General features: G+C 67.2%; 2 protein-coding genes across 2 annotated transcripts; one reads left to right on the top strand and one right to left on the bottom strand.

Annotated features, from left to right (window-relative positions):
- Window positions 1-913: 913 nt before the first annotated feature.
- On the top strand, window positions 914-7091 carry CHLNCDRAFT_137358 (hypothetical protein; the record flags this gene model as incomplete). The annotated part of the gene is made up of 19 exons (XM_005845108.1): window positions 914-1011; window positions 1232-1317; window positions 1497-1600; window positions 1742-1845; window positions 2131-2234; window positions 2522-2757; window positions 2933-3099; window positions 3287-3434; window positions 3649-3735; window positions 4021-4145; window positions 4354-4673; window positions 4902-4984; window positions 5202-5236; window positions 5601-5792; window positions 5980-6056; window positions 6276-6370; window positions 6498-6555; window positions 6733-6782; window positions 6972-7091. The coding sequence occupies 19 exons, from the start codon at window positions 914-916 to the stop codon at window positions 7089-7091; spliced, it is 2289 nt and encodes a 762-aa protein (XP_005845170.1).
- A 428-nt stretch (window positions 7092-7519) lies between these two features.
- On the bottom strand, window positions 7520-10657 carry CHLNCDRAFT_137357 (hypothetical protein; the record flags this gene model as incomplete). Its single annotated transcript, XM_005845005.1, has 11 exons — window positions 7520-7620; window positions 7757-7821; window positions 7937-7994; window positions 8187-8304; window positions 8516-8702; window positions 8953-9071; window positions 9213-9353; window positions 9547-9915; window positions 10042-10245; window positions 10380-10427; window positions 10571-10657. The coding sequence occupies 11 exons, from the start codon at window positions 10655-10657 to the stop codon at window positions 7520-7522; spliced, it is 1497 nt and encodes a 498-aa protein (XP_005845067.1).
- Between the last annotated feature and the right edge of the window lie 1169 nt (window positions 10658-11826).

The following is an 11826-nucleotide window of genomic DNA, read 5'->3' as shown; positions in this document are numbered from 1 at the left end:
ACCGCACGAAGGGCGTCATGGCGAAGTCGCCCTCTCGTGCGGGTAACAGCCAGGTCCGCAGCTGCTGCGAGCCCGTGTCCTGGCTGAATTGATCCGCTTTACGTGTGGCAGAATGCATGCAATCCAAGGCATGCGCATCTGAGGTGCATCGCGCCAGCTGGCGCCGCCACTGTCGACCTCGCTACCTCGACCCCTCGGCCGTATGATGTCCTCAAGGTGCTGCACCCACCAGCCCGACCCTGACAAGCAGGTGCGTCTGGCAACTGCGTTTGCGATTCCTGCCTGCGAATCCGGTGTCTTTGCCCCAGCACCTCGCGATGCCCCCGCCGCACGGGAGAGCGCCCGCACCTCTCCCCCGCTGCTGCAGCCCAGTTTCTGCTGCCACGGCGCTGCGCAGGCCACACGGGACCCCTGCATGCTGTGTAGGGACCTTGGTTGCAGGGCTGTGAGGGGCCAGCACGACAGAATGGCCTGCCCATGGTGCGCTGCCACCGACGGCAAAGCAGATCAGCGAGGCAGTCTACATGTGCAGCTTGGGACGGGTGTTTCTGCTGGTATGGCCCCTGGCCCGGTGACGGCCGAATGAATGCATGGCCACTGGCGCCCAAAAATGCCCTGCTGCGATTCGCGTGCGCCAGGCTCTGTCGCCATCGCCGCCTTGGTTCCTGCCTGGCCCCCCAATGCGCCACAGCACTTTGTTCTGCGCCAGGCACTGGTGCCGGCTGGGTTTCTGGTGGAGCCTGCACCAGAACGACTGTTCTCCGGTGTAGCAAGCGGCCGCCCGTCCGCCAGCGGGGCGGACGCCACCTCACTTGTCGAGCCCACTCGACCCTGAGCGATCGGCTGCCCCAGGCCGTCAAAAGAGAGATCAAGTGAGCACAAGTGGGCCCAAGTGGGGCCAAGCGCCGCAGCTATGCCTGGCTCTTTCACCCCGTTGCGCGGCAAACACGGGCGTTCCAAGTCGGGCGTGCCGGCCGAGGAGGCTACCCTACTCGTCGGCTGGGTTGCCCGGTGAGCAGGGAGCGGCACCGCTTGCTCCGAGACCAGCCCCTTGGCGTTCCCCGCTCGTCCAGCACCGAGACAGCGCCAGGAGGGCTCTGTGGGGAGATTCTGACCGTGCGGAGTGCGGGTGCAGCGTCCTGGCCCTTCCCAGCCTGCGCTGCCGCCTTCCGCCGCTGGCGTCCTGGCCTCCTCCACCTGCCGCCACCTGGGGTGTGTGTGCCTCGTGCAGGGAGAGCAACGTGGTGGACCGCCTGCTGAACAAGCGATATGCGGCGCTCTACCCGAGCACGTTTGTGACCTACCGGCGGGAGACGGGTGCGGAGTGCAGCCAGCAGCCGGTTGCGACGAGTCCGCTCCTCCCCCTGCTAGGCGGGGACCCTCCCTCCTTGTCCCCTCGCTCCCTTCCACTTCCCCAGATCGCTGCCCAGCTCCCTCCATGCTCCTCCGTTCTAGTGTTTGCATAGGCCTGTCCCCTCCCCTCCCCGCTGCTGCAGACGACAGCCCCTCCAAGGTGTGGCCCATCAGCGCCGACACCACCGTCAGCGAGGTGCAGGCGGCCACCTACAACCTGCGCCACAAGCACACCAGCACCCTCATGGTGAGGCAGGCGCTGGCTGGGCAGGCATGCACGTGGCGGGCAGCGTGCGCCGCGCCCGCAGATGGGTGCACAGCCTGAGGGCCACACCTGCTGCCTGGCGAATCGCGGCCGACTCCAGCACTTCCTGCCCTGGGCGTACAGGCGGTGGCGCGAGGAAAGTACGACCAAGTGGAGATGCACGGCTTCTCCATCACCTGGCAGAGCTACCAGGCGGGCGGTGACGTGCTGAAGCTGGCCTTTGACACGTGGGCGCAGGCGGAGGAGTGGCACGCCGCCTTTGCCGGGGCCATCGAGCGGCAGGCGGCACGCAGGCCCAGGCGAGCACCGCACCCGCCGCCCCCGCGGCCTGCACCTGCTGGTGCATGCACAGCCTGCCGGTGCCTGGCTGGGCAGCGTGGTGGCTTGCGGTTGGGCTGACTCTCGTGCATCTGCAGCTTGGGTCGGGTTTTCAGCCCGCGTTTCACTCCCTACCTCCTCACCCTGTTTGCTCACTCCCTCCCAGCCTGCGTGCGTGGTCCCCGTCCCTGCAGCCGCTCCGACAGCAGCCTGTCTGACGCCTCTGTCACCAGCAGCATGCTGGAGGCTGCGCCGCCGACGCAGTCGATGGAACCTCGCCGCCGCGTGACGTACGAGAGTGAGCGGGCTGGTGGCGGTGTGGTGGTGGCACAGAGTGTGTGTGTGGATGCTGTGGGTGTGTGTATGTACGGGGAGAGAGAGAGAGTGTGTGTGTTCGCAAAGAGAGAGAGGGAGATAGTGAGAGAGTTTGTGTGTGTGGGTGTGTAGTGGGCGGTGTTTGGGAGGGGGCACGGCGCACACGCTCCTGGCAACATGGATTACGGCTTGGAAAGCCTTTTTCGCCCATGACGTGGCTGCAAGCGTGTGTGTGCTGCCTGCTTTCCTCCGCCCGCCCTGCCCCTGCAGCGTCACGGGGCGAGGAGGAGCAGGAGGGCGCGGCCGCGGCGCCCGACGGCGGCGGCGGCCGCGGCGACGGCGCCGCCCGCCGCAGCCGCGCGTGGGCCAGCGTGCTGCACGTCAACGGCGTGGCGGTGTATGTGGAGGAGCAAGATGCTGAGGGGGAGGGCGGGGCCATCATGGTGAGAGGGGAGAAAGTGATGGCGGCGGTGGTGGTGGTGGTTGTGGCGGTGGCGGTGGTGGTGGTGTGTGTGTGTGCGTGTGTGGTTGAGCTTTACGCCTTGCTCACGCACACTGTGTGTAGCAGCTGGGTCAGGCAGCCGCGCAGCAAGCGATGGCACGCTGGGGGGTTTCCGTCTTGCGCTGCCGCCGCCGCCTCCCACCCCTCTCGCCGCCCGTGCCGCGCGCCGCCGGCTGCAGGTGAGCGCTGTGGTGCGCGCGCCGCCCAGCGACGTGCTGCGGAACCTGGTGCAGCAGCGCAAGGCGGAGGGGCTGGGGGTGCTGATGGGGGCGCGGGTGGTGGAGCGCATCGACGCCAACACCCAGATCATCGCGCAGCAGTGGAAGCCCACAGGGGCGGCGGGAGGGTGAGCTCCGCCGGGCGTGGTCGCCTTGCTGGCTGGCTGGCTGGCTGGCTGGCTGTGCTGGCTGGCTGGCTGTGCCGGTGTGCTGGCATGCTGCTATGCCCTGGCCTGTATGGCTGCTGCCGCCGCCGCCGCCGCTGCCGCGGCTCCCCCATGCGCCGGACCCCATCCCGCCTGCCTCCTCCTGCAGGCTGTGCGCGCCTCGCGAGGTGGTACTGCTGCGCACCTGGCGGCAGGACCGCGAGGACGAGACGTACGTCATCCTGTACCAGAGCGTGGAGCACAGGGCGGTACCGCGGGCTCGCGGCGGCGGCTGGTACAAGCCCGTGCGCGTGGAGGTCCAGGCACGTGGTGGCTCTGTGTGCTGCCGTGCAGCCGCGCCTGAATGGCTTCTGCCGTCCCGAAGGCTTCTCGTTGCCGCCAGGCTCACAGTGCCGCTGCCTGCCTACTGCGTGGCCCTCCTGCCTGCGGGCTGATCACCACACCGCGCTCCGCTCACGCGCCTCTGCCTGCCGCCTGCCCTGCCGCCGCCTGCGCCGCTGCCGCCCGCAGGCCGCGGGCTTCACCGTGTCGCCTCTGATGAGCAAGTATGTGCGGCGGGGCGGCAGCGAGGAGTCCCAGGAGTCGCTGGTGACGCTGGTGCTCAAGGCAGACATGGGGGGCTGGCTGTCAGGCACGTTTTCAGTTATAGTTTGTTTCGTTTTGCTGCCAACCTCCTCATGCTGGCGTGTGCGTCGGGCTGGCCGCATGCGCCTGGGCGCCAAGGCCGAGCCGATGGTCTAGCCAGCAGATGCCGCCCTGCTGCCATTTCGGGCGCATGGCTTACAAGGAAAGCGGCCCCACGGCTCATCCGATTCCCTCCCCAGCTCCCAGCCGTGACGCTTAAGTTGCGCTGCCTGCCGCTGCTGCCCGGTGGCTGCAGAGGGCGGCATGCTGGGCAGGCTGACGGCGCCGCTTTCCTCCCTGGCCATGCGGTCTGTGCTGGAGCCGGTGGTGACGAGCGTGGTGATTCTGCGGGACAAGGTGGAGCAGGACAGATTCGTGGTCAGGTGGGCGGCCCCTGCCTCCTCCCCTCCCTCCTGCCTTCCGCTCGCCTCCCCGGCCCTCCCAGCCCTGCCTGCCACAGCTGCGGCTGTGTTGTGCTGTGCTGTGCTGTGCTGTCTGCTTGTTCGGGTCGGGGCATGCCTGCCGGTGCGGGCTGTTCACACTTCTCGCAACCGGCTGCCCACGCCCAGGCTTGTGTGCTTGCTCCCGCAGGCCGCTGTCCATGACGGCGGGCGAGGAGGCGGCGGCGGAGGCCGAGGAGCGGAGCGTGAAGGCGCAGGCGTCCCACCGCCGCATGCTGCAGCGCACCACCACCATGCTGGCGTACCGCAAGGAACCCCTGGTGGTATCCCAGCAGCTCGCGGCACAGGCGGTGGCGGCAGGCGCGCCGGCCACGCCTCCGGCCGGCCCCCTGCCCGCGCTGGCAGAGGAGGAGGTGGAGGGGGCGACCGAGGCGGCGGCAGCGGAGCGTGAGGCTGCCGACGCTTGGGCCGTGGGCGGTACCTGCCTGTCGCAGTACTGGTCCTGCCCAGGTGCACCGCCTGCCTGGCTATCTGCCTGGAGGCCTGCCCGGCCTCCTGCCGCTGCCCGCGTGCCAACTATGGAGGCATACGCAGCTGCGTGCACCTGATACAGGGCTGCGGCGGGCGCTGCTTGCACCTGCCGTGCTGTGTTGCTTGCCTGCGGGTGCCACGGCCGTGGCTTTCCGCTGGCGTGCTCTCAACAAAGTCTCGCACACCACATGCCATCTTCCGCTGCAGGCGACTGCGGGTTCAAGGTGCGGGGGCCCGCCTACCTGGCAGACAAGAAGAAAGTTGCGGCCACGCCCCCCATGTTTGAGCTGGTGAGGTGCCGGCGCGCGGCTTTGAGACTGGTTGCTGCTTAGCTTGCGTGTTTGTTTCTCCTCTGTCTTTTTGCTACATACGCTGCTGCTGTTTGCTGCCACCAGGCCCCTTTTTGAGGTGCCTGCTTCCACGCCTGCCTGCCTGCCTGCCTGGTTGCTCACCTGCCTGCCTGCCTACCTGCCTTCCCGCCTGCCTGCCTTTCCTGCTTTCCTGCAGGTGGCCACCGACCTGCTGCAGCTGGAGGACCATCTGTACGATGTGGCACGCTTCCTGCCCTCAGTCAGGCAAGGGCGCTGCTGCCTTTCCAGCACAGCGCTGGGGCGGCGCGGCCCTGCCTGGGCGTGCCGCTGGGCCCGGCAGCGCCTAGGTGGGGGGTGGCTGGCGGGTCGGTGCGTGTGCTGGGATCACAGCGGGGCGGCAGCGGCATGGGGGATCCTGCTCGGTTGCTGAGTGGGAGCCCTCGCCTGGGGCCAGGGAGGGCCGGGGGAGAGGTCCAATGGCCTGCCCACACCTTGCACGGCATCGCCCCCACCCCACTGACCCACCGGCCAGCTGGCCTGCCAGCTAACCAGCCTCTTCAGCCACCCTCTGCTCCACTGCTGCCTCCCCCTGCAGGCACAGCCCCGCGCCGTTCATCTTCTGCGTGCAACTCATGGTGCCGTGCGTGCCGCCCATCTCCCTGGTCGCCTCCTGGGCCTCCCCCACGCCCGTGGTGGGCAGGGCCCCCGCGGAGCTGATCGCCGAGTATGAGCAGAAGCAGGGGCCCGCCTCGGACTCTGTGCGCGCTTTCTTCCACGCCCTCACCGAGTGAGCAGTGGAGAGGCGTGTGAGCTGTGCGTGTGGCTGGGGGGAGAGCCAGGGCCTGGCAGCTGCACCGTTGCTGCCGCCGCAGCTGTGCCTCGGCCTCGCCACGCCTGCCCCAGCCGCCTGGCGCACCTGCCTGGCACCCACCGCGTGCGCTGCGCCTGCTGTGCCTGCCACCCGGGCGGCGCAGCTTCCTGGAGGGCGACGGCAAGGAGGCTGATGCGCGGCGCAACAAGAAGTTCAAGCTCATCCCCAACATCGCCAAGGGTGCGCCGGTGCCCCTCTTCGTTGGTTGACTCCGCCAAGCGGGGGCGTCTTGCGCTGTGCAGCCAAGGGAACCAGGCCCCCCCAGGCGTTGCAACTTGGTTGGTGGCTCAAGAGTTTCCAGTACATCGTGCATGCATGCTCCTGAGCGCCTCTCGGCCAGCTGTCCGTCGTCAACTGTTGAAGATCATCCCATCGCCCCGCGGCGCACCGCCCCCGCAGGCTCCTGGATCATCCGCCAGTCTGTGGGCACCACGCCGGTCATCCTTGGACAGAAGCTAACAACCAAGTACAGCCGGGGGCCCAACTACTTTGAGGTGGGTGGGCAGCAGGGGTAGGGTGGAACAGCCTGCTCGGATGCCTGCCGTCTCTGCTGGGGAGCTGCTGGTGTGGGCGTCGCCCGCAGCTCCCACCGTGCCACCCCTCCCCGCCCCCTCCTGGCAGGTGGATGTCGACATCAGCAGCAGCAGCGTGGCAGCCAGCGTGACCAACCTGGTGGCAGGTGGGCTCTCTCTTCCTTGCCCTGGCTGCGCCCGCGCCTGAACTCTTCCTGCTTCCTCCTCCCGCCTCCACCCCGCTGCCGTCGGGCCGGGAGTGCGCCCTGTGTGGGGCCGCCTTTCCACAGCACCACCACCGCCCCGCGGGCACCTCAGCTGCCTGCTCGCCGGCCGGCCTGCAGGTGCCACCAAGTCTCTGACCATCGACATGGGGGTGCTCATCGAGGGCCAGGTGCGGCCTGGGCTGGCTGGCCTTTGTGTTGCGTGGGAGGAGTTGTTTTATTGGGCGAGGGGCAGGGTTGCGTTCAGGTCGCACCAGCGCACAGTCCCATCCAGGCCCCCCGCTTCCGCTCCCCTGCCACCCCACACCACACGCTGCCTCACCATCTGTCACCTGCTGCCACCGCTCGCTTCGCCGCAGTCTGGGGAGACGCTGCCGGAGCAGCTGCTGGGCACCATGCGCCTGGACAAGCTGGACCTCAAGTCTGCGGCCTACCTGGACGAGGGGACGGGCCGCGTGATGCGGGCCAGTGACATGTGAGGCCTGGGCCCGTTCTGCAGCCTCCTGGACGGGAAGCTTCCTGTCCTGGCTGGGGGGCTTCCTGTCATTTCCGCTATGTTCTCACCCTAGAACCTCAGGGCATTGGCCCACGTGTCTGGCCCGTGTTGCACATGCTTCTCGCTTTCCTCCTCTGTTTCCTGCACTGCTCACCTGTCTTTTTCCGACCCTGAATGCACATCCCTCTTGATCGACAGCCACCGACATGCAAGCAACCATCCAATATGTGTTACAGCAGCGCTGCGGCGCCAAAGACGACAATCAACAAGGGTACAGAAAGAATCAGGCATACAGTAGAGGGTACAACAAAATGGTAGCGGTTCAAGCCACACCAGCACTTTCAGTTCTCATCTCAAACACAGGAGCACCAGAGAGCCACCAAGCAGACGGCACCTCTCCCATGGGGCCTCTCAGTCGGTGGAGTTGGTGGTCCAGTCGTACGGCCGGTACCGCAGCTTCACGTCCTCGGCAGACCGTCCCGCCAGCAGCTCCTTGAGGTCTGCCTGCGGCCCTGCAGCACCCAAATACACCAGGGAAGCGTGGAGGAGGGTAGTGTGAGCAAAGCAAGCGGACGGACGCGAGATTGAGGGTGTCAGGTTAGAGTTTTGAAGCAATCTAGAAAGACACGGAAGGTCGCAGCTTCCCACCTGGTGGCAGGTACTGCACCAGGAACTGCAGCAGCTGGGCCTTGGAGCCGAAGTCTGGGCCGTACCTGCAAGCAGGACCAGGCGGTACAGATCAATCTCGGTACCGCAGTGCAAGCAAGCTGAGACCGAGCGCCCGGCCACGTTCCATGCCACACGCCAGCCAGGCGCCCAGCAGCGCACCACTTGAGAATCATGGAAAGCTCCAGCTCCCCGGCAGCCTTGTCCACCTGCACCTCGCCTGCAGCACAGCACACAGGAAGCCGCACCAGCGTGCCCCCGGCCAGTTCAGCCTCTGTACACCTTAAAGCGACCCATCAGCTGTGGCTGGCCTGCCTGCCCATGCAGCAGCCCAAGGGCCGGCCACCAATGCCGTGCAAATGCAGGCCAGGGCGGCAGCAGCTGGCAGGCTCTGGGGCGTGCTCGCCTGCACAGAAGGCGCTGGCGGCGGCAGCCAGCCCAAAGTCCAGGCTCTCAGGGGTGTAGATGCGGATGGGCGGGCAGGAGGCGGCGCCGCAGTTGAGGGCAAAGTGGATGCGGGGATCCACAGGCTGCGAGGCGGGTGGAGGGGAAAAGGTTGGGGCATGAGGGCAGGTAGTTATGAGGGCAGGCAGGCAGACAGGAACAGTTGCGGGCGGGCACTTGAAAGAGGCGCTTCAACAGCAGTGCCTAGGGAGAGGCAGCAGGGCCCCTGCCGGCGCTCGGCTCGGCTGCCCTGCCGCAGGGATGTGTGCGCGCCGCCGGCCCAGCATGCCGCCGCACCTTGACTGCCAGCGCGGCCCTCGGGTCTCCCGCCTTGAAGGTTGCCCCCGCCCACTGCGGCTTGCCCAGCAGCGCAAACAGGGAGGCGGGGCTGGGGGCGTTGCCGCGCAGCACGCCGTGCTCCACGTCGTTGCTGCTCCAGCGGCGGCCGCCGATGAGGTAGCTGATGGAATCAAACCACTTGAGCCTGCAGGCATGTGGCAATCGTGCACCAGCCAGGGTGACGAAGGGTTCAGAGACTGCCCAACCACGTAACACAGGACTGCTCACATACGCCTACACACCACGCGGCATCAGCCATGCCGCGCCGGGCAGACGGGCAGGGCTGCAGGCGGCGCCGTGCTGCCTGTGCGTGGCAGCGCCGAGGGCCGACACACCGCTGCCTGGCTGGGCGCTGAGGCTGGCGTCGGGGGCGCGGACCGCCGCGCAAAGCGCACCTGCTCAGGCTGCTGTCTGCGGCGCCAAACACCACCAGCGCGTGCACCACCAGGGCGTTGTAGATGTTGATGAAGAAGGCCATGCGCTGCTCGCGGGTGGCCAGCCCCGACAGGTCGACCTGGAAGGCAGGCGAGGAGGCGGGCGGGCACCCCAAAGATTCGAACGCGTCACCACAGGTGAGGAGGAGAAGGAAGACATGCAGGGGACAGGATGGCACGGCGAGCAGAGCAGCCAGAGGGAATCATCGTAGCAGCTTCACCTTTTGCAGCTCGGCGGTGGCGGCGGCGAACTCGGCAAAGGCGGGGTCGGCCTTGAGGGCCCTGTAGTTGACTTTCTTCCCGCCGTCCTGCAGATACTTGTCGTACAGCTGCAGGATGCGCTTGCGCAGGCTCTCCGCCACCTGCGGCTCGACAACAAAGACACACCAGTGGAGCAGCAGTGGCGGGGTCGAGGAGGCGGGGGGTGGAAACACACAGCAGCAGGGCTGCGCCTGACTTTCCAGGGCCGGCAAGGGGCAAACGGGAGCTGGAAAGCAATTACATTAGGGGCGTTTCTGCTCGCGGCTGTGTGGCATGAGTGCCCCTGGAGCGCACCTCTGCCGCAGGCCGGGCCAGCCCAAACCAGACGACCTGCCCATTGAGCGGCTCCTTCCAGCGGGTGGGCTGCGGGGCATCTGCCACCAGCAGCAGCGGCAGCTGGGGCCGGCCCTGGAGCAGCCCTGCTGTGATGGGCTGGTCCGCTGCCGAGGCATCCGCCACAGTGAGCAGCTGCGCCGCCTGCAGCTCGCCCAGAGCCGCCGCAGCAGCACCCGGCGCCAGGCCTCGGCTGCCCTGCAGCCACTCCGCGGCGCGGCGCAGGCCGAAGGCAGCGCCGGCGCCGGCGCCCAGCTGCGCGGCGCGCAGGTCGGCTGCCAGCTGGCGCAGCTGCGGGGACGGCCCCTCCTCAGCCTGCGCCGCCTCGGCCTGCACCACCAGCCCAGGCAGCCAGCCCAGCAACACGCTCAGATGGTGCACGCGGGTGACAAGCCTGGCGGGCACGCATTAGGAAGGCATGCAGGGCTGAGCGCGCGAGGCCAGCCGAGACCCTACCTCGGCCCCGTCGGCTACCGCCTGCTCCACCACCGCCTGCAGCTCTGCAGGCAGCGGCGGCCCCTGCGTGCTCGCCAGCAGCTGCTGCAGGCCGCCGCTCTGCGCCAGCGGCACCACATCTGAGGCGCCGCCCAGCAGCTTGCCCCCCACAAAAATCTGGGGCACCGTGCTCTGGCCGGTCGTGGCCTTGATCTTGCTCAGCACCTGCAGGGGGCCAGCAGGAGCAGCACGATTCTTCCGCGGCTGAGCTTGTGGCATTGGGGAGGGGCCCGGATGACACGGCGGGAGTGACGGCCCGTGTCCTTTCCAAGCAGGCAGGCCAGAGGTGCTGCCCGCACCTCCAGCTGCTCCGACAGCTCATACTCCTGATAGGGGATGCCTGCTGCCTGCACACGTGCGGCACCACATGCGCCGACGTGTCAGGCAGGTTGGACTCGAGGCTGCATCCCGTGCTATCAGCCCTGCCCTGGTCTGCCGCACTGTTGCAAGCGGCAAACTAAAAAGCAATGCCAATGCTACCCCCGCCCACCTGCATGGCCGCCTTGGCCTTCTTGCAGTAGGGGCATCCCAGTGTGGTGATGATGGCCACCTGAGGCGCTGCGGTGGCAGCCGCCATGGCCTGCACACCAGCCCGGCAGAGCGAGCAGAAGGCAGCAAAAGTAGTAAATAGGGGATTGGAGCAGCACATGCATGCAAGGTTGCACAGACCCAGGCCGAGCATTTGATCTAGAACATGCTCTTGGTTCCAGAAGGAATCTGCTGGGCGCACCCACCGCTGGCGGCATGGCACTGGTGGCGACGGAAGCGCGGCCGGCGGCTGCTGGAGCACCCTGCGCCGGCCTAGAAGCACGGTGGGCGTGGCTATGGAGCTGTGTGGCCCGCTGGGGGCCGTTCCAGATGCGTCTGCCGCGGTCTGCAGCTGCAGGAGAAGTGCGCCTGCCGAGACCACGCAGGAGGGGCGCCCTGGCTGCGATCATGCGTGCATCGATCAGGCCTTCAGACACTACTCGCCCGGGGTGGCGCGTTGAAGGCTGAGCAAGTTGATGAGCTGGCAGCGGGAGAAGGCACCTCTGCCACGTGCACCCTTGCCCACCTTAGGGCCTGGACGCCCTCATGCGTGCATGCCCGCCAGCCGCTCGATTCACCCATTTTTGTACACTCATTGGGCTCTTGAAAAGCGGGCCAACACGCCCTACAAGTGTGCAGCGAGCTCCCACCACCTGTCAGTGGGCGCAAAACCGCCTGAAAACCAACTTCACTCGCGGGCCACGTGCCTTGATCGCATTCCAATGGTGTTAGAAAAGGTTTGGACGCACGGGCGGACCGGGAAACGCCTTCCTGCAGCTTGGCATTTTTGAATGGCGCCCTGCAGCTGGCGCCCACAGACTCTTGACTACCCCCTCTGCAGAATGCTCTCCTCAAGCTAGTGGTTACAATCATGCTCACAAATCATTTAGCACTCTTGTCACCGACAGGGCCGGCCACCGCCCTCCCCGGTCCAGCACTTAGGCAACGTGAGCAGCTGCCGGTGCCGGCGCCGTTGCTGCATGTTGCTGCTGCAGCCCAGCTCCACCCATCAGTCTTCTTCTGCTTCACTCCACTGCAGGCAGGCAGCTTTCCCTGAATAGCCGGGTTGCACAGGAGCAGGGCGCAGCCCCCGGCTTGGCTTCACGTGCGAGCCGCTGCCCCGCCCTCGTCTGGTTCCCATACGACAGCCCTCCCCACTCACATTTGTCCCACGCCTTCTGTTCTGTCTGCAGTGCAACAGGGCGGTTATCGCGTAGG

This window comes from Chlorella variabilis, assembly GCF_000147415.1.
Source record: "Chlorella variabilis unplaced genomic scaffold CHLNCscaffold_19, whole genome shotgun sequence".
Classification (NCBI taxonomy): Eukaryota; Viridiplantae; Chlorophyta; class Trebouxiophyceae; order Chlorellales; family Chlorellaceae; genus Chlorella; species Chlorella variabilis.
The sequence above is the reverse complement of the archived record's forward strand: the minus strand, read 5'-3'. Positions and strand labels throughout refer to the sequence as shown.